General features: G+C 35.6%; 1 protein-coding gene across 2 annotated transcripts in view; it reads left to right on the top strand.

Moving 5' to 3' along the window:
• The first annotated feature begins 588 nt into the window (after positions 1-588).
• The window catches only part of LOC121415384 (nuclear receptor subfamily 2 group F member 1-A-like), a 54,649-nt gene continuing 29,731 nt past the window's right edge, over positions 589-25,506 (top strand). Inside the window, exons 1-3 of one of the 2 annotated variants that reach the window (XM_041608581.1) lie at positions 589-1,291; positions 14,721-15,383; positions 19,585-19,647. In XM_041608581.1, coding sequence (XP_041464515.1) covers positions 1,279-1,291; positions 14,721-15,383; positions 19,585-19,647 — 739 coding nt within the window. In that variant the 5' untranslated portion in view covers positions 589-1,278. The remainder of the gene's footprint in view (positions 1,292-14,720; positions 15,384-19,584; positions 19,648-25,506) is intronic. The other variant, XM_041608582.1, reaches the window with a different exon arrangement.

Raw genomic sequence — 25,506 nt, 5'->3', positions numbered from 1 at the left:
CATACACGTCATACACTCTTGATCATAATGGTACAACCCCAAATCTCATTTGAATATATACCATTTACGTAACTCAGTGACTGTCTTTAATATATGATTTTTTTGTGAATTACACACACATTGAGTGAAAGACCTTTTTGAAACTCATTTAAAATTAGGCACACCCTCACGCGCACACATCATGTTCCCACTGCAATCTTTCCTCGGTGACTGAAAAAATATCCCTTCCTCTCTTTTTATACGCTTTTGTTTTCTCTTCTCAATCGAGTCAATCGATTGTAAACAAACCCACTTAGTGGTGTGTCCCGAACTGACCCGTGAAGCCTAATGTTACGTAATAGTTCCGCCGGCTGGCTAGACAGCACGTGCCCATTCTCGTTTGCGGTCAACCCCAACGCGTAATCGCAGCTGGTCTGGAGGGGTGAAACCAGGTCATGGTCATACCAGCTAGCGCTTGACCACGGAGAATCCAAGCAGGAATGTGAAATGACTCATATCAAATATCGCTCTCCCTCCGCAACCCGAGCCCTTCCACGGTGCCGTTGAAATCTATCACATTCCATTGCCCAATCAAAATTGGACATCCCCGTGCATCACGATCGTGTATTGGGCCAACAAAGACTGACCGTCCACAAAAAAGACTACGCTCAGGGGTCTATACCCCCTGCGAACCAATCAAAGCTGCAAGCTGCTCGTCTGCTATCTGATTACGTGCATCCATTCGTTAACTGATTAGCGCGCCGTACTGTGGCGTACACAAATTTCAGTCATTACCGCCACCGTTATAAACATTGTGTCGTCTGCTCCTCATGACATGTCGCGTGGCGCACTGTCAGTAACAAAAACATCTCCAAACCCTGCATTAGCTTTCCCCACGACCAACCTGCTTCAGTCAGTCGCCTTCCTTGTGTTTGGTTCCAGTACGTTCACGGGGGAAGCTTAACCTTCAGCTATCGGTCATCTAAGGGCAATCTGCTAGTATCGTTTAGTGGACAAGATTGGTATTTAGATTGTACATGCTAGTATGCCGGTAAACCAACGTGGTAACATAATCAACAAGCGGAAAATTGGACAGGGAAGACACAAAAATAAGAAGGAATTTTAGAGCAAGCAGTTGTAGATGATTGAATGAGCTGTAGTTCTGTCGAGCATTTATGATGAAATTTCTCGGATTTTGATAAGAAAATACAGAACGCTAAACCAATCACCGATAACGAAGAGGGGAGAGAGTGCAATCGTTTTATTGAGGAAAAAAAATCGTCGAGATTCTTCATCTTCATGGTTCTACATGGTATGTTTTCTAAAGATTTTTTTTGTGTGTGTTTCAATTTAGTTGAAAAAAAAATGATTTCAACAAACCAATTTATTTTCATTCTACCGTTTATGATGGGGTGGGGGTGAAATAAATATTTGTTCATCCTGATGATCGTTCGTTAGAAAAAAAAGTCAATAATATTTTTATCCAATGTTTCTAACGTAAAACCATTGAATCATTCTTATATTTTTCTAAATAAGCCTTAAAACCATAGAGATGGAAAATTGAAAACACACCTTGAGTGCAAATGATTGTTTTATAGGAAATTATAGTTATCGTTTTTTTTATAATAGTAGTAGGCCTAGTTGAATCGATTGATTAGTTACAAAAGAGTGTATAAAAAGTCTATATATACAATAATACTTTGAACAGAGCAATAATGCCGATTCGAATAATGTATTGACATGATCTCGATGTATTTAGGAACATATTTAATTCGAAAAGCTTTCGGCCGTTCATCTGGCTTTCATCAGGCCTATATTCTTAGAAACAAACAAAGCATATATGTATACATATACACATTCACACATACACCACACACACAACACAACATATATATATATATATATATATATATATATTTATATATACATATATATATATATGTGGGTGTGTGTGAGGGTGCGTGTGTGGGGGCGCTTGTAGGTGTGTGTGTACATGTATATTAAGTAGTAAATATATAAAAATCATTTCATTTTATATCCACATAATATTTTGCTATGAAATATATTCAGCCTATTCTGTATGTTCACATTCTTCTCTTATGAAGATAAATAATTGAAATGACATGTCGTGGAACAAGCATCTATGTCAGAAATGTGAATACTTGTTATTTAAATGAGTTTATGAAGAGAGATGAATTAATCATGCCAATCTCTCAGAAACAGTGGTAAACAAACACGTTATACAAAATTACCCAATACAAGCATCTGATTATTAATGTTGTCAATACCCATCCCCTCAACTGAAAATGCCTGAAAATGTTTTAAATCCTAAAAACAAAATTATTTCATTATAAAAGTATATCAATCCGCCTGTTTTGACATAACTGAACGGTAAACTGACCCGGGACTTCGACCATGGTCATACCCAGAAGAGAAATGTTTTTGCACTTTGATCTGATGAAAGAATTTCATTAGAGCATCCATAGGTTTATATTTTCATTTTTGTAATCAAGTTAATATATAGGCTATATATATATATATATATATATATATATATATATATACACACAGTTGAGGCAAAAAGCTTACACACACCCATGGAATTCAGTTAAATTTGTTCGCTTGCCAAACATCGTAAAATTTACCATTTCTTATGAATACTACCATGACAAATTTGGTATCAAATGAAAGAGCATATTAAGCTGCCGTTGGGGTTAAAGTATATTTCAGATGGAATTTTCTTTAGAGAAAAAAGGTAATATTCGTGCCATTCGTGTTTTCTATCAATATGTTATTATATTTTCAAACATTGTTTTATAGAAATATATAAAAATGTCAAATCTATGATTTATATTATATTTTCTATCATGATATGTCACCACTGAACAAAAAAGTGTAGTCTGAAATAGTTGTGTTGAGAAGTAACAAGCATAAATATGAAATGTTTTTGTCTTTATTTTTAATTTGTCTAAAATATGAAGATTTTTGGGGAATAAAATGACACTTCAATATTTTTCAGCTCCTGATGACAATGCAATGTGATGGAGGGGCATGACATACTCATTTCTTTGATTTCAAATTCTTCATGATAGCACATTTTATAAGATATACTAAATTTTATGATGTTTGGCAAGTGTCAAATTCTCTATGAATTTCCTGGGCTTATGTAAATTTCTGGCCTCAACTATAAATATATATGAATATTAAAAAAAAATCAGTCAAAGTTGAAGGTCATATTTCGTCCATGTAAAATTTGCCAAGCAAAAACTGTGTAAGAACGACACTTTTACATTACAAATTTTGATTATGGCTCTCAGGTGGGGGGAGGGTGTACATATACTGATTTCTTTTTTTTTTATAATAGTAACAATACTAGAAATAATAAAAGTATTAAAAGACAATATAAAGGTTATACTGATAGATACGAACATATGATTTTAATGAGGATGATAATTGAAAATGAATATAAGCAAAATAAATGACAACGGGCAATTCCAAGCAAAAGCGGACATTTTCCAAAAATTTGTATTGGCTCTATTTCAAATCTGGATCAATTTTTTCTATCAAAACTCATATGGAATTTCCTAAATACAAAAGGGGAGCATAATTAGCCACAATTTTTTTTCTTACGCATCTCCTTATAGGAGAATCGGAACCAGACAAGAAATTCTATACATGGGACTACATAAATTGTTTTTTTACTTAATTTCAATTTAACAGAAAACTATTGCTTGTTTTGTGAAATTTTGTTTTGGATAATTTGAAGGTCATCATTTTACATCATATCAAACAAAAATTTTAAAATATAAGTTCATTTTATGTTGTTTTATGAGTGGATATTTCTCATGTCACTCCGTAACCAGGAATGGGTTTACGTTTTAAGTTGTAATTAATGAAATAATTCACCAATTTTGTAATGTAATGCAGCATATTAAAGCCAGAACAACATAGAATCCAATCAATAAATCAAAATTATGATAGCAATTCAAGATTCACAGAGATTGAGCAATATGTTTTCTCCTCAAATATGCATGTCCATTTTGCGCCACTCCGTAACCATGATTATGAATATTCATATCTCATTAATTCAGTGGATCAAAATAATGCATTTTATTATTTTGAAAAGTGGGTTTCATCTGCTGTCAGGTACCATTTCCTTGCAAATAACTATTCAAATATGGGTGATATCTTTGTCTGAATGCAAAAATGTTGCTTCTGAATGTCACTCCGTAACCGTAGAACTGCCCCCATACATTCATGTAAGTAGTTGCAAATACATAATGATGGTGAACGTTGAGCCGTTATTTAAAGGTCAAGTCCACCTCAGAAAAATGTTGATTTGAATTAATAGAGAAAAATCAGACTAGCACAATGCTGAAAATTTCATCAAAATCGGATGTAAAATAAAGTTATGACATTTCAAAGTTTCGCTTATTTTTAACAAAGTAGTTATATAAACGAGCCAGTTACATCTAAATGAGAGAGTCGATGATGTCACTCACTCACTATTTCTTTTGTTTTTTTATTGTTTGAATTATACAATATTTCAATTTTTACGAATTTGACAATTAGGACCTCCTTGCCTGAAGCACAAAATGTTAAAATAATGGAATTCCACGTGTTTAGGGAGGAATGAAACTTCATTTTACATGACAATGACGAGAAAATAAAAATATTTCATATAATAAAATACAAAAGAAATAGTGAATGAGTGATGTCATCAACTCTCTCATTTGGATGTAACTGGCTCGTTCATATAACTATTTTGTTGAAAATAAGCGAAACTTTAAAATGCCATAACTTTCTTATTTTACATCCGATTTTGATGAAATTTTCAGTGTTGTGCTTGTTGAATTTTTCTCTTTTTATTCAAATCAAGTTTTTGTTGGGGTGGACTTGTCCTTTAAAGAAATAAGATATGAACAAAAACGAATGCTATTAAGTAGAAACAAAGCATACTTCTAATAAAGAACAATCCAATAAGTTCTCTCTGTTCAAATTGTAATGTTTCGCATGCATTAGCAATATGAAAAGTACAAACACGATGTGTAGTAATTTTATGATGATTATGAATGTAAAGAACAATGTTCGGTTCATTACATTTATGCACGGATAATGCAAGCCGAATTAACATCCCTAAATAGATCTCGGAGATGCAAGTAGCTGATCTGATTAGAAGAAAATATTTTTATCCTGCATTATGGGAAGCATCAAATGTCAGATGAAAGTGACAAACGATGAATCTACAATTAATGGCAATTTTCTTTGCTTGATTAACCACTTCCAAATAAGTACAAAACAAACCAGTAAACGGGAAAGTACCGACTGCTTACGGAATATGTGGGTCGTGTGAAACATTACCTTATTCCAGTCGCAATTAGTTTACTTCCCGTTTTAAAAAATCGTGAGTTGTGAATTTCTTTCTCCGTAAATATCACAGAGCGAATACTCATTAACTATAAAATAAGGGGAATTGATAGACCTCGTGACTTCATCTAAGTGATCTATATCATGAACTTGAAAATGTATGTAAAGCTTCGAAGATAGACTAATACTCTCCGGCGATTGACCCCGCTCGCTCTGCATCAGTCTTACCATTGAAATTATAATTTCATTCAAATCTAGCTCAAGGTCAAAAATTGCTTATGATCGATTTTATGCGGGGGAAGTCAGCGTTTCTGATTGCGCGAAACAAAAATTAATGTGCCAACGTTTTGTGCATTCTCTGTCATTACACCATGGTTTGGATAGGCGGCTCTGACAAATACAAATTACATTTTAGTATACATCTGTGTGAGAAATTTGTACTCACCATTCATCATCATTTATCACCCATTTCTTCTTCAGTAGAAAAGAAATGGAGGATGTTGTACATTTTTTCTATCAGTGTAAAATAAGTCAAGATATCAGATGGATTCTCAGTCATACCCAGGTATGAATTTATTTTTTGGAGGAGAATATTTTTGGTTCGGAATTGAAGAGAATATGAATAAAACACTTATCTCTGATGTTATGTAATTAAGCAATAGTTATATCTGTAGAAGTTGAATGATAATCTTTTTAGGTATGAAATGGTAGAGCAGAAGATAATCTAGTAATATTTGGACATTTGGATAAGAAAATAGGCGTGTGTAATGATTTCTGATGAAAATGGCTGTTACTGCAATCGCTATTTGTTTACGTAAGTGAGAAAAGAGTGTAACTTGTATATGCATCATGTATATTATGTTGTCAAAGGGGAATGTTCGTTTTTATATTAATTATCATTAATGATTAATAAATACACTGTTAGAAAATTCATCCTTGAAATAAAATAAGATCCTGCAGCAGAGTCTCGAAAACACCTGTACTCTTACAGGAAATTGGTATTTGGTGTATGGAACCTTACAAGTTTTCTTTAATAATACACCCTTTTCACCTTTTTAAACAGAACTGTTCTGTTAAATTGCAGAAAAAAAATCATGTTTTATGAATTTACAGAATGATTATGTTATTGCTTTTTGCAAAATCTTCTTTCCTTTTTTCTGTAAAGTCAGTTTTTTTTGACAGTGTAGCATGTGGAGGGCTCAAATTAATGATAATAAGATAATAAAAATCATGCAACATTATCATGATCTTGATGTCGGCCCGATGTCCATTTGGAATGAGTGTTTGGATGTGTACGTCTATCGTTATGTGCCATGTATAGGCCTACCATATTTTATTTCATTCATTTAAAAAAAAACAGTAAAATATGTTACATTTCAATTCAAACCTGTAGGCCTATAGAGTCGTATGATTCAGAATTCTTTCTCTGTAAGAGAATTACGAACGTCCTGTAACTCTTTTAAAACTGAGCAAAGTTATCTTTCGAATATTGTATGAGAGTGCATTAATCTTTGAAATGATATTTCATAATCCGTATGAAATGGTGAATCAACGGAGCACGAATTTAGAGAATGTTGGTATCTCCATCAGAGTTCTACCATATAAAACGCATTTGGAAGATAGTTTTAGATAAAACACAAAACCTATGACATGATATGGAGCCAACATTACCAAGTTCCAACCATGGACCCTACGAAGAAGGGTCCATGTTTAAGATGGACGGGCTATGGGAGTTACCCTTTCCTCTCAATATGAGGATATATTCGAAGTGGGATTTTAAGATTTGGATTTCTGATTTTCCAAAGGGGAGATGAAAGTAAAACAGCACAGCACCCTTCGAATACCACTGGTGACCCGTGGGGAAGAGGGCTTTGCAATTCGAGGCAGACATAATCTTTAGCATCTCCGTGTTCCGATTGCCCCCAAAAGCGTTTATACCAAGGAGATATCAAATTGTGATATATTCATCGTTGGCAATGGATAACATTGTGCAGAAATTCGTATTTGTTCGTATTTGTACTCTGAATAGAATTCATCTCTTCAAATCCTAGTGTTTAGGCCTATATGTTGCCACCGAGAGCCTCTGGGACGATACGAAATGCCTACACTTGTTCCTCATACATATTTTTTTTTAATATATGAAGATGTGTATTTTAATGAATTCCATAATAATACAATAAAAAATGTTTATATCGATTTGACTCATTTTTTTCACCCCTCATACCCTTAAACTGTCGCCTAAAAGAAAAAAAAATGTGTCACTATTGCTAATTTTTTATTTGCGGCATAAATCAAATAACACACAGTACACAAAACGTACGGCAAGGCAAATGACAATTACTAGTTATGAAAGGTGTTCTTGTTTCTCTCTTTCATTTCCGTAAGGGAGTATGGTAAAAAATAATGTTCATTTTAAAATTTCTTAATAAATATAGGAAGTTTATCCATACCATTAATACTATCACTTCGAGAACTTAATTTGTCGTTTAATGACGTCACCGGCATGATACTTGCCTGTGTTGACATATAGATACATAATAAGAATTTTGCACCTCGTTTAGAATATTCTTTACCTTTTATATAGTAAAATGATTCTGCCAATAAGATTATAAAATTAAACTTGGCTATCATTTCTAAAAGCTTTAATAATCAATCTAATGAGCCGAAGGCCTAATGATTCATATAATACGTTGGTATAATATGAATTGTTAATAATAATTCATTGTTTTAGATTTAAATACCATGAAAAAAGCAAGGGATTCTCTGAATAAACCAACCTTCACAAAAGAGAGGAAGGTAAAGTGCATTTCAACTTTCTAAGCATCAGCCTTAGCTTCCAAGTTCAGGGGTATGTAAAATAGTAAGTCATAAATGTGAATTAAATTCTCCATTTTAATCTGCTTCATTGTAATTAATTTCACATGGTATACTCCTTTTGAAGATAATTATTGTTGGTGGATAGAAGCATACAATTTTATAACAGATCGATGCCCATCGAATGAATGGTAGATTAAATACTTTAACTTCAGGAAAATCTTATTAAGATGTAAAAGGCGGAAGGTGGTTTACACGAGCGTAATGAATCCTACTATGTATTCTTTCCTTCTTCGAACATATTAAGTGGATAATCATATTAATAATAGAAATCTAATGTTTGCATCTTGCTTACGATGGAGACGTTGAGCCGTTTCGATGTGGAGATTTAAGTGAGATCATAAGATGAGAATAGGGGATGGGAAACAAAACTCCGACTCCTCTTGTTGGTCGGTGTCCCATTCCAAAACCAGGGCTCTATCATCTAAACTCGTGGAAAGAGAGGCATGTCGAAAAAAAAGTTTACCCTCTCCAACGCTATGGGACCGCCGAGTCGGTATTACCGAATTTACATGGAGGAAAATAAAATATCGAAGGCCACTTTCCTTTCCGATACACGTTCAGCTGGTAAGCCGTGTGCGCAGGGGAAAACGAGCAGGATTATCTTGTGGGCACGACGAATAAAAAAGCCACACATTTTTGTTCACCGATTTAGGGAAAATAATAATGTCCCTAAGATTGTTTTACATTTATATTTAGCTGTATCATCTAAGGAAGTTCATGTTCATTGAAGCTCGTGGGCGAGTGTGTGATCCTAGCTAGCTAGTTTGTATTTCGCAGGATATTCCGAAAAAGGCTTCCATATTGTTTTATCCCGATTTGGAATAAACTTCCCGTCCTGGAAAACGAGAAAATGTATATATATATATATATATATATATATACCGTAGATAATATATATATATATATTCTATCTACGGTTGTTTTATTCACATTGTATTTTGCTTTATATATATATATGTATATACGGAGGTTTCCATATGTCGTAATAAAAACGAGGGTTGCCACCTATCAGTCCTTTGTGTATTTACCATTACACTATAGCCCTATACTACAAGTTTAATCTTTACGAGAAAAAAACGGCATTACAATATCAACGATATATTTTGTAATAAAAAAAACAACTTAAACTTGTCAGACAGGTGGGTTTTTTTTTCATAAGTCTTACAATAGTGCGCCTTAAGGTATCCAAAAATAAAATAGTAACTCTAGGGAAACGTTACTCGTTCCTTTAGTACCACCTAAAAGATGAGGAATCTTAATAGTTTAGAATAGGTGGGGTGTCCCTCGCGTTCCTAGAAATTTACTTTAGAATAAAATTATTCTCGCGTGGAAAACAGTAGGCCTATAGTTTTTCTTATCCGAAAAGATTGAAGAACAAAAAGACAAATTCTACGTTATATCAGTCGCTTTCAACATTAAAATATCTTCAGTCATCTCGTTTCTTTTGTTTGCATTGTGTTAAATTATTTTCTCAATAAGTTATTTTCACATCAGCCGAAGTTGAAATTCGATCTCTTAGACTTGTTACCGCCGTCGTTTACGTTCATTAATTTGAATGCAAAAATCATTTATTCGTTATGATTTGATTAGAATTGTATAAAGTTCATCCTAATTCAGGGAAGATTTGCGGTATCTATCTCATTTAGTACAAGAAAGGCTCCGATAATATCAAGTGTTCTTACCACCCCCTCTTCTATTGAACTTACCATCGATAATTATCACTGTGTTTGTGAGTTTGTCATGATGCGTGTATGTGCGTGCTTATCTGTGTGGGTGTCATGTGTTAAGGCATGTGAGTGCATGAAGCCAGGGGAACTTTACTTCAGGCATTTTCATTTTGCTGCACTTAGATACTATAATTTGCTCAAAATTAGCTAATCATAAAATGTTTCGGAAAAATCGTAAATTGCTAGTTGTTTGAAGGAGACCACACTGAAAACAATAATTGCATGTAAGCCTAGGCCTATGCGTTATTGAATGAAAACACAAAGGATAGGGAGACGAAAGTAGGAATGTAGGTCGCTAGTATCCCTTTGCTTCTCTTAATAAATGGCAGACTGATGCAGGCGATGGGGTGGAGGGGAATTGGTCGAATCCAAACAAGCTTCGGCCCTGGAAAGGGTTGGGGTTTTATAAAATAATCCTTCATGACCTTCTGGTAGGCAGGCACTCTGTAATCCTCCACTGCGTCTGGTATGTGCTTCATGTTTGGTAGGTCCACATCCATGGTATGACCAACTCCAGCTAGAGGGGCGGGGCGATGACGAGAGGGGCGTTCCTGACATATATATGTTTTTCATGAAATTTGATGTAATAACCAGGACGTGAAGGGAACGATGATAAAGATGATAAACGTACAGCACTTGCTCTACTTCTAAGCGTTTACAAATGTGTTTAATATTATCCGGAAATGAGGGGCGTTTCCCCAAATTTTGACTATTCTGCCCGATTTGGGGGCAATTTTCGAGGGAATGTAACTCTCGGTATCATTCTGCCATTATCAGCCTCGTGGAAACTTAATAAATTGATGCGGTTCGATGAATATCGAAATTGATCAGAAATACGAATTCCATGGATATGTGATTGCTATTCAAACATACACTTGATGTCCGATTTATATGTGTTAAAATAATTTCATTGAAGATACAAATTAGATATTTGACAAATGAATGCACAGTGTTATCTGGTCAGCATCAACGATTTTTTTTTATAATAAAAAATTAGGAGCAAAAGACTGATGTGAAAAGATAAGGCTTCGATTAATTAACAAGTAGCGCTTCTGGCAGTCTAGCCTACAATACGCGCTTCAATATAGCAGCAGTGCTTACTTTGAAAATGACTATTAAATAATTATTCACAAAAACACTGTTCATATAATAATATGCTACTACGTTCATTGACCCTTGATCAAGTGACCTACGACTTGTGCAAGATGAGCAATGATACTGGATTACCCCTACGTCCACATTTCATTAATTATATCCATAAACTTTTAAAGTTATGAAGGCAATTCAACAACTACCTACAACATGGCCAAAGTCCATGGACCTTAAATGACCTTCGACCTTGATCATGTGACCTGAAACTCGCACAGGATGTTCAGTGATACTTGATTACTCTTATGTCCAAGGTTTATGAACTAGACCCATTAACTTTCAAAGTTACGATGGTAATTCAACAAATACCCCCAATATGACTCAAGTTCATTGACCCTAAATGACCTTTGACTTTGGTGAAGTGACCTGAAACTCGCACAGGATATTCAGCGATACTTAATTACTCTTATGTCAAAGTTTTATGAACTAGCTCCATAAACATTGAAAGTTATGATGGAAATTCAACAAATACCCCCAACAAGCTCAAAGCTCATTGACCCTAAATGACCTTTGACCTTGGTCATGTGACCTGAAACAAAAGCAGGATGTTCAGTAATAGTTTATTACCCTTATGTCCTAGTTTCATAAACTAGACACATACTTTCTAAATTGCGATGTAATTTCATAAACTTAACCTTATGTTAAGATTTTATGTTGATGACGCCGCCGCCGACGCCGTCGGACAAGCAGCGCCTACAGTCTCGCTCTGCTTTGCCGGCGAAACGGAAACAAATACTCATGCATGTTAATGAATGCAAAGATCATTAAAGAAAATCATCGTAAAGACACTAGTAATAAGTTTTAAAATATGGATTTACGAATTATATTTCTATTTCATGAGCCGTGCTGCGCCCTATAAGAATACCGGATACTAAACAATTCAATTTGAAATACGATTATTGGGAAGCCATTATCACGGCATGGTTAGAGGGGCTTGGAAAGTAAGCTGGCTATGAATTTTAAAAAGGGGGCCAAAGCATATATTTCTATTCCCACTCACAACTTAAGCTGATCACAAATATTGATCAGTTTATTATCCCTGGCAATTACGATTTGATTTAGAAAAGGAAAACAGGAAGATGTCCTATTTTTGCCCACTTTAGGATGGAGGGGGTGGGTTGGGGTGGGGGCGAGGGCGAGGGCGAATACCAGATTTTGCCTCACTTGTGAACTTTCGATTTAATGGTACCCTTTTTCCTTTTCACCATCGATGACTCGAAATTGAACTTTGTATAATCATGTATTGTACTATCTTTCTATAGAGCACTGTCTTCATTTATTTTAATTGGATATATACACTCTTGAAAATGTTTGGAAACCTACTGTCCTCACAACAATAATTGGTTTAAAACTTAATCAAATTCTGGGTAGTTTTAAACCAATAATATGTGCTTTGGGTGAAAAGTACACAGTATTGGTTGAAAACTACCCAGAGTCAGATAAAGTTTTTAACCAATTGTTGTGTGGATAGTATGTTACCCAACATTTTAAGAGTGTAGCATTACTGGTAATACACTATGATCTAAGAAGATTAACATGTGACATCCAAGTATCTTATTTTATGGAGTTGGGGTGAGTGGCTTATTGCATGTTCATGCGTATTTGCCTTTTACTATGATGCATTAAATAGTCACGGTGACTAATAAACAGTATCCACAAATATGATTTGGAAATTCGACAATATAACTCCATTGGGGTTCTCATCACGAATCAGTTTCGTGAAGTATGACATTAAAAGGTGATTAAATTTTTTCATTTGCAAGGTTTCCCCAAAAAAATAATGTCAATGCCATGCGAACGGCTATGCCTAAATCTTTAAAACAAATATATTTTATTTTCGAAGTTTTTAGTGTTGGATAGTTCTACAATTTTACTCGATGCAAAGGCATTGCTTCGTATCTTTAAGTAATAACTACTGTAATACAAGGCAGACAGGGGGCAAAAGGCCATACTAGTCGAGGCCATTATTTGAAGAAGATAAAGATGCACTTGAACTTGGATCTAGAGAGTATAACAGGGTCTGAACCGAATGCCATAATAGATCACGGGGTGTATTTACTGAAGAGCCAAAGATCAACCTGGGATCCAGGGTCCTACACCATGCACAGCCACATCAAATGTCTTTTGGCAAAGTAATCACGACAACAGAGGTGATGCATAATTCACATGAATATTCATCGAAACGCTTACAGTCTCCCGCCCTTTTATTATATAAATCATAAAAATTCCCCGATTAATTAGTATTACAATTCAAGCTTGAATTATCGTTGATGTACTATTCATCCACTTCGAATATGTACACATCGTTATGTACATAGCATGGTCGAAATATTTGACTTTATGAATGTCTTTTACAAAATCACATTCAATATCACATAGTATCACATTATGCACACTGTTTGCTTTAAATGAAGATAAATATCACGAAGTAACCTAAATTCAGTCACATGGCTATCTTTACGTCCATGCTTTAATAAAGCACTCAAATGTGTATTCCATTGTATTGTAGTAGGTCTGTAATAAAACGTTAATCATAAGTAAACAATATCTTTAAACATTGGCACATTTTAGAAGTCTCTTTTAAGCAGTTTAAAAAAAAATATCTCTTGAAAGTGTGAAAAGCGATGTATAGCCTATTTTACCCCGGGATTGTTAGACATTGTCAATATGTATTGTATCTTGTAATCCTATGGAGTTAATTCAAAAGCGAATTGAACAAATTAGCATATTGAAAAAAAAATACTGCCTCTATGTGAGTCGTTTACTTTTAATGAAATTCATCAGCTTATCAAGCTATGCGATATTCCAAGTATATACCTATCTAACAGACGTGACTTTTTACGCAAAGTAAGGAAGCTCAAATGTATAGTCCAACAGAAATATCCAGATAAAATGAATTTTGATTTATAAGGGAAAGGGCTATCTGTTTGAGTCACATATATCCACAATACTGAGTGCCATTGCATGATTGGTTGAAATACTAGCGAAGTTCTACGTCACATAAGAGTAAATACTTACTGAATCGCCAATCAGGAAGCTCTAAATCGAAGAGAGTGTGTCTTTTTGCCCATTTCAGCGCCTGTGTAAGAAATACCGTAGTAAGCTTTCCATCTAAACACCAGTCACTAAGATACCCCGTGAACTTCGGTGACACCACCTGCCATATAAGGCAGTGGGTGTCATGGAAACGATGCAGTTTGAGCGGCTGGTGTCAAAGTTCACATACACAGACAAGAGCTCACGCCCCCGTTTAGCTGCGATTACTCCGCTCTGCTGAGCAGGCGAGTCACACAGGGGCGCATTGGCTCACCTCTCTAGCGCTTCAGGTTGCCACTCTGAGGTTAGAAGTTAGAGCATCAGGTCGTGCCACCGCACCCCGCTAGGTTAGCCGACCCTGCCCTTCAATTTGACCCGCGAACACGAAAACTTAGTTCAGAAACAGTGCGTTATCGTAGTCCATCGCGCGCGGGAGATTGTCGTCAATGTCAACGTGTATCAATATTACTGTCTACCACCTCAGGAGTTGTAAAGTTATGTGGTTAAATGTTGTCATGCGTAGGTCAGCGAGTTAACCCGGTTTTCTTTTCCTTTTTCCTCTGTCTTGTTGACTCTTTCTACCAGCCGGTGATCGATTCCCTCAACGCCATCGCAGTATGTCGATGGCAGTCAATTCATGGAGGAATGAGGACCACCTCACCGCTGACAAGCACCATGGACCACCGCAGCAGACAGGGCTCGAACCTTCACCTCTTGATCCCTGCCCACCAGACACGGATCATTATGCGGACACAGGACCACTGCGGTTGCCGCCACCTCCACCACAGCCACAGCCCCCGCATTCAGCGGCCGGACCTCCACCACCACAGGCACAACAACCCCCACAAGCCCCTATTGGACCCCCACCACCTTCAGGGGCATTGCAAGCTGCCACGCCGCAGCAAACACCAGCCACACCAACACAGACAGGACCAGGGAGCCAGGGTGGCGGGGGAGCAGCGCAGAATGGCCCGCAATCGGGCTCGGACTCGGGTAGTAATGTCACTTCCAATAACAATAACAACTCACAGCATATCGAGTGCGTAGTTTGTCACGATAAAAGTAGTGGAAAGCATTATGGTCAGTTTACCTGCGAAGGTTGTAAAAGTTTCTTCAAAAGGAGCGTCCGACGAAACCTCACCTACTCTTGTCGTGCTAATCGGAATTGTCCAATTGATCAACACCATCGGAATCAATGCCAGTACTGCAGACTTAAAAAGTGCCTCAAGATGGGCATGAGAAGAGAAGGTAAGCAACTGACTTTTTTTTTATACAAAAATCATTGCTGTATTGGTTTGAAATGCCCCATGTATTTCACATTCCTGCATGATCTCCTTTTCCCCATTATTTGAAGCTACTTAGGTAAGAAAAACGGCATCATGCATCAAAACCCATGTATACAGTGCAGTGCCATGTCCGCTGGTGAAGTAGAATAAAAAATATATATATATAGGCCTACATATGTATACATGTAGGTACAAAAAGATCGATCGATCACCAATTAAAATTATGATAAGGGCAAGTGTCTTTTCCAACGCAAAATGCCGGCCATAGATATTATGATTCTAGATCATAATATTTCAAAACGTAGTCGAGTTGCTGAATGCTCGTCTCAAATGTTGGTTATTTTATAATTGCATATAAATAATATTATATATATATATATATATTTAAATTTATTTACAGTTATCATTAAATTCATGTAATTGTAGTGAAGTGTATGGTGGGAAAATAATTTCCCTAACTAAGCATCGTATGGCTAGACCTATTCCATGGCCATGTTTTCCACCCCGGGGCTCGAAGTCGAACACACCTGCATTTATGCTGAAGAGCTTAAATATAGAGTTGACATACACGAACGTGCAGGAGCGGTGTCTATTGAACCCCTTTCCTGGTCTGGGCTCAAAACCTGAGCATCTTTATGCTAGACTTTCGATTCAGAAATTCACAAGGGCACAAATTGGTACATGTCAAATATCATCATCGTCTGTCAATATGTGCAGCCGGGGCGGTAGAGCTACACAGTTAAACTGTAGGGGGTATTTTGTTTCGTTCAATCACTACCCCCCCACACACACACGTCACAACTCTCTCACACACACACCTACACAACTATCCATACTCCTTCGCAACATGCGCAACCGGATATCTGTATTTCTGTCAAATTTTGTGGTTCATTTTTGGTTTCTGTCTCTTCCTTTCAACTTCTTTACCCTCCAAGGAAACGCCCCCCCCCGAAAGTACCATGTTCTCTATACCTCTCTCCCATTTCCCCTGCCCTGGTTTGTATATTTCTAAATGCGGCATTTCTGTTCTGATTTGCTCTCTTATATTGACAGTCCCTTTTTTCACCTCAATTTTCTTTTGGAATTGTAATGTGAGGTTCAAGGGCACACATTTTGTATACTCAACAGTGCATTGACATTCCCTTTCCAAATACAACCTTCACTCGCGTTTGTATAAAGTGATCTAGCGCAGTTTTTAAACAATTTTTAAAAGTATTAGGTATAGGTAACGACATGTATTTGTATTTTATTAAAAATGTAAATGCCATTGCCCTACATCCTTCCAAAATCTTTATTTTCATAACTTGTGTAAAAATGAAAAAAATCAAAATTCATGATAAAAGTGACATAAAGTACAAGGTATTAATAGGACCGATGTCAGTTACAGATGACTATTGATAACATGTAATATTTTTTTTATTTCGAAAGAAAAATATATTTGTAACTTTTATCATACCAACATACAACAAAATTCAAAAGTATGGATATAGTCTTCCAGAGGTTCAAATCCCACATGTTACCCAACTGCAATCTGTTTTAAATTATAATTGTGATTATAATGCAGTATCTTTAACAACATTCTAAGACACAATTTGATTTATGTTCACACATTTCATTTGATTTTGATTTGATTTATTTTATTACACATATATATTTGAAAATGTTATTTTATTTTTAAGATAAAGTTACTTTTTTTTAGAATTAATCGAATGCTATTGAATTATATTGAAATATATTTAATAGCAGTAGCTATTTCTCGATGATTTTTGGTTTTCACAAATTCCATCCATACATACATTTACTTTTATGTGAATCTGATGCAAGTGACATAAAATTATTTCGTCAATAACTAGACATTCATTTTGGTTTACTTGTTCATTGCATATGAGATAGCACAGTCTTACGCTTATTCCTGGCTTGATTCAATGAATTTGATATCTATTGATCTAGAAATCATTCTTTTGAAGCACTTCAGAAGATAAATTCTCTGCAAATAAAGCTGGAACATTTTTCTTTCACAACTATAAGAATGAACCCGAATCGAATTAGACATGCTAACTCAGCAGTAAAAATGAGTTGTCGTCAGCCCTCCAATACCTAAGCTAGATCATGTTGATTAATTAATATTTTGATTTTTATTTAAATCATAAACAGTGCTTTCGTAATCAGGAAGCTGCTATTTGCATTCAATTCGGTTACATTCCATGCCTCTTTCATTTTAAATCTAGTTGTATAATATCAGAAGCAATAATTCAATATCAAATACCAATGCATGTTCCATGTAAATGAAATTGTCAACTCTTCCAGTTGTACACTAACTTGGATATAGCCAATTAAGAAAATTCATATTACGCATTTTTAATAACTGTTGTTCATGCCTTCTAACGAAACAAGTCCATAAGATCACTGTGTTCTGTAATCATGATGTTGATTTTATTAAAACACGTCATTGTTTTAAAAAGGAGATTATTTTGTTCAGAAAGCGACAACTTATCTTGGTCTAAACTTTATTATGAAAATATAAGAAACCTCTCCTCTATTCTGACTATTTGTGAATACACATTGCAATGAAAAATGTTATTTTAAAGATAATTAGAATGTGTTTCACTTTCCATTTTAATTCCTAAGGTTATATGTGCCAAATAAGTTAGGAAACAACTTTTGACGTGATACTGATATATCAAGTTTTGATTCTCTCTTTGTTAGCTCTCGTGAGAACTAATATGTGATATGAATCATTGCTCTTTCCCCTCTTTTTATTTATTTTTTTCATTAAAGAGGGCGAATAGAATGCATGTATGGCTATTTCAACAAAATGATTAGTTGTTAGAGATATCACAAAATCACAGATGTCAAGTAACATTTATTTAATGATAAAATACTAGTGAAATAGAATATATGTATACTGCTGTTAAGACGTGCCATAAAGTGTCTTTAATTTTAGGGTTCATTAGGCTCTTGTAGTTTGTGGTAATGGTGACTAGCCAAAGTTGATTATTTTGTTTTATTTGTTATTTGTTGGTCTCTACTATCTACCCAACGATTTATGATTGGGAGACTACTTCATTTGGTAGAATTGAGGGGGGAGGCACCCAAGTGACCCAACGGTAGATTAGAAGTTATACATTCAGGAAAATAAATATTGTTAATGGCCAATTTGGTTTTCACTACACCTGTCCCATCGCTTTCCTTTTGAAACAATTACCACGAGGTAAACTCAAATTTTTTTTCCATTTTGTCGAATACTCGGAAAAACAAAAAAATATTTTGTCACATGAATTTGCGATTTATCCAAGACATCAGTTTATTCTATAGCCATGCTCATTCACAAGATCCATATTCTAGCACTAGCATTAATCGGAAATGTTTTGTTGTTTTTCTTTAAAATCCCGAATACTTTTACCATTACTAAACTGGAATTTGGAGATGACATCAGTTTCTTTTTTGGAGCGGAGAAGGACTTGTCGGTTTACTCATATATCCAGACATTACCCCGAATGTAGTAACTTGTTTCTTCATCGGAATCGGTCAAGAAATTTGGGCAATGCTTCCTCCTGCTCCCTCATTTCAAAAGGAGTTATCTTTAAGTTTAACTGAATACCAAATATTCCTGGGGTTATTCTGATTGACTTTGAATTGCATTGTTTTTTAAGTGAAAGAATGAAATGTAACAATCTTCCCTCTGATACTACTTAACTTAACTAAAAGTCAATTTGACATGCTTAAAGAAATCAAAATCGTAATTATTCTTTTGTTAGTAAACTTGCGACTGTGTTTCGGAAAGAAAAACTTGAGGCAGAGTATGGCAATTAAAAATAGAGTGAAAGAGAATGCGAAATGGCATTGTTTGTTTATGTAATATATATTTTTATATAACGTTTAAACGCTAAGTGTTCAGAATAGGTCTCTGATCTATATTTTGGTGGTCCTATCATATACAAATAATCCAAAAATTTCACAAGTAACAGAATTAGAAATCGATAATTAATTAAAGATAATTAATGAGAGTGAGTTCTCAGACGATCATTCATTTTGCTATTCGGTCACTAATCCATGAAGAAGAAAAAAACCCATGTCAAATGGAAATTGCCAAGTTTATTTTCAAGTCTCTCCTGTATTTCTTATTTTCATATGGTGATTCTTTTACCGGGAATGCTGAGAAGGCAGAAACACTGTATCCCATCACCCTTTGGACCTTCAACTTAACCTCCCATCCGAGGGACAAGGTATGTGAAAATACCTTGCGCCATTTCGTACTAGTCAATAACAATTAGTGATAGCGTAATACTGTAGGACTAGTTATTTGGTGAGGGTAATTTCAGAATGTAATGTTGTCATGGATATCATCATATCATCATCATATATATATGCTGTTGTTTTTTTTTTGTGGGGGGGTGGTGGTGCATGCTTCTTTTATCCCCATCACTTTCCATAACGCATCTTTTATAGTCCTGCGTGTAGGGGGTGACATTTTGGCAATACATTCTTTAAAAATATTTCAGGAGCAGTGTCTCTGGTAAACGTTAATTAAAGCTACCCACCTGAAAGTAATTTCCAATGGAAGTGATAGAAGTGATATACAATATTGGTATATTGGTCATTATTTTGTCATCATAATTATTTATAAATGCTAGAGCGTGTTCAATATAGGGTAAATCTGACTGTTACCGTGGTTATTTTAGTGAGTAGCATGGAGAATTGTTGCATTTTTAAAAGTATGATTGGAGCTGTTGCTTCTCTTCTACATTATACAGTTCGGTACCAAACACTTTCATAATGGCAAAGAACCGTGTTACACAAGCCTGTGAGACTCTCTTTCCTGAACCTCACAGCCCTGTTCTTCGTCCTTCTCAAAGTGCACATCACATCGCACAAACAAACTTGACAAGTTGATACCAGACACATTTTGATGGTCAACAGGCACTGGCGGAATACCCTATCCCTACCCCTCTCCCTGGAAAGACAATCCCGGCAAAAGCCCCTCTCGTATTAACAGTATAGGACCATGTATTAGCAGCCCTGTATATTTTGTATGTCTACAGGTCTGAAATGTTTATTTGAAGTTTCGTCACATTGCACTTTAGGTGTTTGGGGCGCCCATTTCTTTCATTTATGAAGGGTTTCACTCTCTTGATCTCCTGTGATAAACCAAGGGACCTTCCCACTTGACACTTCTAAAGTAGGTCCATGGTTTAGGCAGGTATTTTAGGGAAACAGTGCATACACGAAAAGATCCTAAATAAAAGTAAATGCAGCGTTATCAGTTATTAACTGATTACAAAGAATGCATCAAAGAAGATCACATATGGACACATCTGCTAAACTTTAGCAGCCTAAAGGGCACCTTATAACAAGAAAGCAAAAGAAGAAACGCTTATACAGCGAATCTCACTGGCACCGCTTCTACTTTTCTAATAAATCTTGATGAATCTGGATAAATCTCTAATTGATTGATGCCAATGAACATGTAATATTTTGTCATATTTAGGTGATCTGTCAATCGACAGAACTATCAATTTCGTACGAATTTTCCTTTTTTATTTATTTCTTTATATTCATTTTCCACTCTTTTCTTGTTAGCACAAAATCTCCAAAACTCCATCAATTTTCTTCAAAATTTCATCAGATATGCAGATCTATTATGCCATGCCATGTATGAAACGAATTCACGGTCAAAGGCCATCGTGACGTCATCAAGGCGCCATTTTGTAAATTCACATTATAAATCATAATTATCTCCATTATCAATTATCAAAAATTAATCATACTTACATCATATAAACTTCAGGTCTAGGATCAACTGTCCATGTCATCAAAGGTCATATAGAGGTCACAACACGCACGTATGCTCGCATAAAATTGTTACATGCTCAAAATCACTTTTTGACCAAAGTAGAGTACGATTTAGGTATATTTCAAATATTTGCGCGCGTTCTCGCGCGTAACGGCATTACGAAATATGGAATCACCGTAATTTTTAATGTTAATGCATTTATGATATAATTCTGAGCAATTTGATACCTTGATCAACTGTCTACGATCGGAGGGGGGGAGTCTTATTTTTATTTGGCAACCAGTCAAATTTTACTATTTTCGCCATCATAAATATTATATTATTAACGTTTGTTTTCTTTGAAAAAAAAGTAAATGAATAAAGGAAAATTCAAATATTTATTTATAAGTAATATTTTATCAGTAATAAAGGAATTAGCCTCCATCAAAGTCTACAGCACGCGCGCGCTCTCACCATAGGCCCTACATCTATATGTGCAAAAACATGCTCATCCAAAATGCACTATAGCCCCTCAGAATGTCCGTTGACCCCCATTTTTTTCTTTATTCGAATAAATACTCGATAATGTCATGACGTCATCAAAATGGCGTCTGAACTCGAAATTTTCATTTTGCGTGTAATTATCAAAATTTGAATCTTTAGTCTTATTCTGTTAGTAGTCGATTTTGGCCCAATATTCGATATGTTATAGCTGAGATCATCCTTTTTCTGATCTATTGCTTAATTTTTCATTTCAAGAAACGGATCATCCTGAAAAATTACAATTTATAGAAGCATGTCATCTTTGCTTATTTTGCGTGTTATCTCTATGGGAGATGTCTTTTTTTTCAAAACTGGATTTACCTTTTTTCTCTTTTGTGAGCTATATCTTCATTGTTTTTGGTTGACTTTCGCTGAGCTTTAGATATGTTTTTGCTGAGATTCTAAGCTTTTGCAAGTGTGCCTTCATTTTCCGATCAGATGCCGGAATTATGGCCGTATTACACTTGCAAAATCGAGTTTCAGATTCTCGTATTTTGCTTACATGTAAAGTCTACGGGAAATAGTGTAGCTCAATCGGTAAGGCATCAGACTTACTTCTCAAGTCGTCATGGGTGCACGAGTTCGAGCCCAAGGGTAAAGTATTTTCCCCCTTTTTTTCCTTTTCACCATTTGGCACATGGTCGGTCCTTTTATGAGAATTATAAGGTTTAAAAATGAAAATATTGCACAATAAAGAGATTAAAATCCCTTTCTTCATATATAAAAAACTTTCCCATTCTCACTTCACATTTTTCAAGAGTATCAACACGTTCTTTTCTGAATAACAGTTCATTTTTCATCATGATGATCACTTTATCAGGATAAACATGGTGATTGTATTCATGATGAGGAGAATCAGAGACAGATCACCTACCTAATTCGTCCTCATGACGAATTGAAATTCTAGTTTCATTTTGTTTTAATGATTGAGATAATTCTGACGAAAATAACGATATTCGTGGAAATTATTTGACGAATCAGAGTGTTGTGTGGAGATTGGAGAAGGGTTACATCAAGCATAGAACTATATATCTCGAAGCGCTATTGATTGACACTGTGTGAAAATTAAATTCATGATTCATGATTATTAATACTATTATTAATATCGTTATCATTTTTGTTATGATTAACAAAAACTAGCAAGACAGGCGCTCGAATTTCTCCCTTTCTGGAGCCATCTCCGATCATCGGAAAATTCGTTTTTCTAACGACTGTTCAATACCACTCGGCCAAATCCGACCCACTTTGTAGTGATAAGCTGGGATAGAAAGTACTCTTATGAAAGAGAATTTCAGTTATATTAACGTGGTTTCCATCATTCTGTGACAAGTCCACCTGTTCTACTCCACAGTTGGAAAAAAAAATAACCAAGGTCAGCAATTATAACTCTTACGAGCGGGCTGCATCTTGCAGAGCCATTCGTCGCCAAGTAATCCAAAAACCTTTGGTCGGATGAAGAAATTAAAAGAAATTCCCCGTTAAAGAGTTTCCAGGACTCACTTGTTGAACTGTACAATGGATTTATTCCGGGCACTAAAAACATGAAGGACATGAAAATCTATAATCTTCGGATATTTTTGCTTTGTATGCTTGGCATTTACTTCCTGTCTCGGAAATGGCTTCGTCACTTTGTGATCACGAATTTACCTCTATTACTAGTATGATTCTTATACATTCAGAATGCCTTAAAACATATGTTTGGAATGAATGGACATTATTCCAAAGTGATGAATGATATTTGAGTATTTCTCGAAATACGACTTATTGATTTGTGAACATAAAAGCTTATACGTGGGACCATCTATGACATTACGATGACCTATTTTCATAAGTCCCGGTTAACAAGGGTTGTCTGGTGGGGGTAGTGCACTGTCTCCAATGAACAGGGGATATTTAGGCAGACTCGTCCCAGTAATTGTCCGCATTAAATAAATCATGTGGAAATGCACAAACAACAAGCATGTAAATACCAATTATATAGGTCAGGTGTGTTATCTGGGACACGTATCAATTCAGCTGCATTTCTAGGCTGGCCCAGACAATTGAAATCGTTCTTTATCTAGCCTCATTTGCATCCAGGCATGGGAAAGTAGATGACTTGTTGGAGATCGGTCGAGAACATTATGAATTATGTACAGGGCTGTTGCAACATCGCAGCATTGAGGCGATGACCCATTTTCTATTTATGTGGGTATAATTCAAAGTGCAGAAGATCTTGATCTTTGTCCCCCATCATTTGTTGACTCTCATATAGTCATAGAGCTGGGAGAAAGAAAAGGCGATAATAGGCTCGCCAAGTGTGGCACAATTATTATGAATTGCACTTCATACTCGGCAGACATGGCAAAATGGAAAATAGGAAAAGGGAGACTGTTGACTGATAGTTTAGTTCGGAATTGAATGGTTAAATGTGTCAACAGGGGTTATGTACATGTAGCTAGGCCATATCTTAGGTTTAGGTGCCTGTGTGTGTGTATGTGATATTTGGGCATTGCCATGATAAATGTCGGAAAGAAATGCTATATTACCAATAAAGTAAACCAAGGACATAGTTGTTCATATCTTGTATACTGTCTTCGATTAATCTATATACCCAAGTGATAGAATAAATCTCTTCAGCACGAGAAGCTTGAGTTGTCTTCTCGTAGTCGTACATCATAGACGTCAGAATACTGCTTTCTCTTTTATGTTTATTTATTTATTTTTTAATTGTGGAGTAGCTGGCTTCCATTCTGATAATGACTGATCAGTTCTATAGGCCTACCTAGAAAATATATTATTTCAAAAATTCAGAAAAGATTTATGCTTTCATCATTGCGAAACACTTCGCGTTACCCTTTCAGATGCTTGTACGTATCATGTTTTGGTCCATGGTTGGATCATGGTTGGATCATGGAGCTATCTGTGTTTAAAGAGAAATGCCAGTAGTTGCAGTAAACACTGATTTCATGAGAAAGTCTGTAAACAAGGCTTTATTGTCAGTAGATCATCGAGGAGCTAGATCTGGTACAGTTACATAAACTTAACTTTGTGTGAAATCTTGAAATCTACGCTGAAAAAGTTCACACTGAAGATCACCGACACAGATAAGCGCACGTGGGACAGTGTATAGTTATTGCTTTGAATGTCGGGCCCGACGCTTTTACCCGAATCATTTGGTTATTTGCTGGTTTCTCAGCAATTACACAATTTCTTCCAGAATCCTTTGGCACATATGTTTTATTTATACAAACAGACACTTTGGTGGTCATTTCATTGGATTCTGTACCTACTCATTTTGATATCGTTACCACAACTGGCATTTACCATTAATAGCTCCATGGTTGGATACTGAATTGGCGCGGGAAGGGGGGGGGTCTTATTTATCGTTGAATTGATCCGTTACATGTTGGGATTCTTTTAGTCAGAGTCTGTTAACCTGACGATAGGTCAGCCAATTAACTATCCGATAGTTCAGCCAATAATATGAAACAATTTATTTCTTTAGCCAGTGAACAAACACGTATCTTGGAGTATCAGGTTACATTTATTAGTTTGTAGCAAGTGATGACGAGCCGTCTTTATAAGGCCGATACTACAGCTGGAAATGGTAGCCGTATTGAGTGGCGCCGTTGCTGACGAGGGTTAGTAAAACTAAAACGCTGATCATGTTTATCATATTTGAAACGTCGCAGAATAAAAAAAACGGGCTCCTTTAACCTGCTTGGCCAGGGTGAGCCAACCGTAATTATTTATCGTTACTACATGAATCATTTTGACAAGGTGACAT

Source organism: Lytechinus variegatus, chromosome 5 (assembly GCF_018143015.1).
Source record: "Lytechinus variegatus isolate NC3 chromosome 5, Lvar_3.0, whole genome shotgun sequence".
Classification (NCBI taxonomy): Eukaryota; Metazoa; Echinodermata; class Echinoidea; order Temnopleuroida; family Toxopneustidae; genus Lytechinus; species Lytechinus variegatus.
Note: the sequence above shows the minus strand (reverse complement) of the source record. Positions and strands in the feature narration are given on the sequence as shown.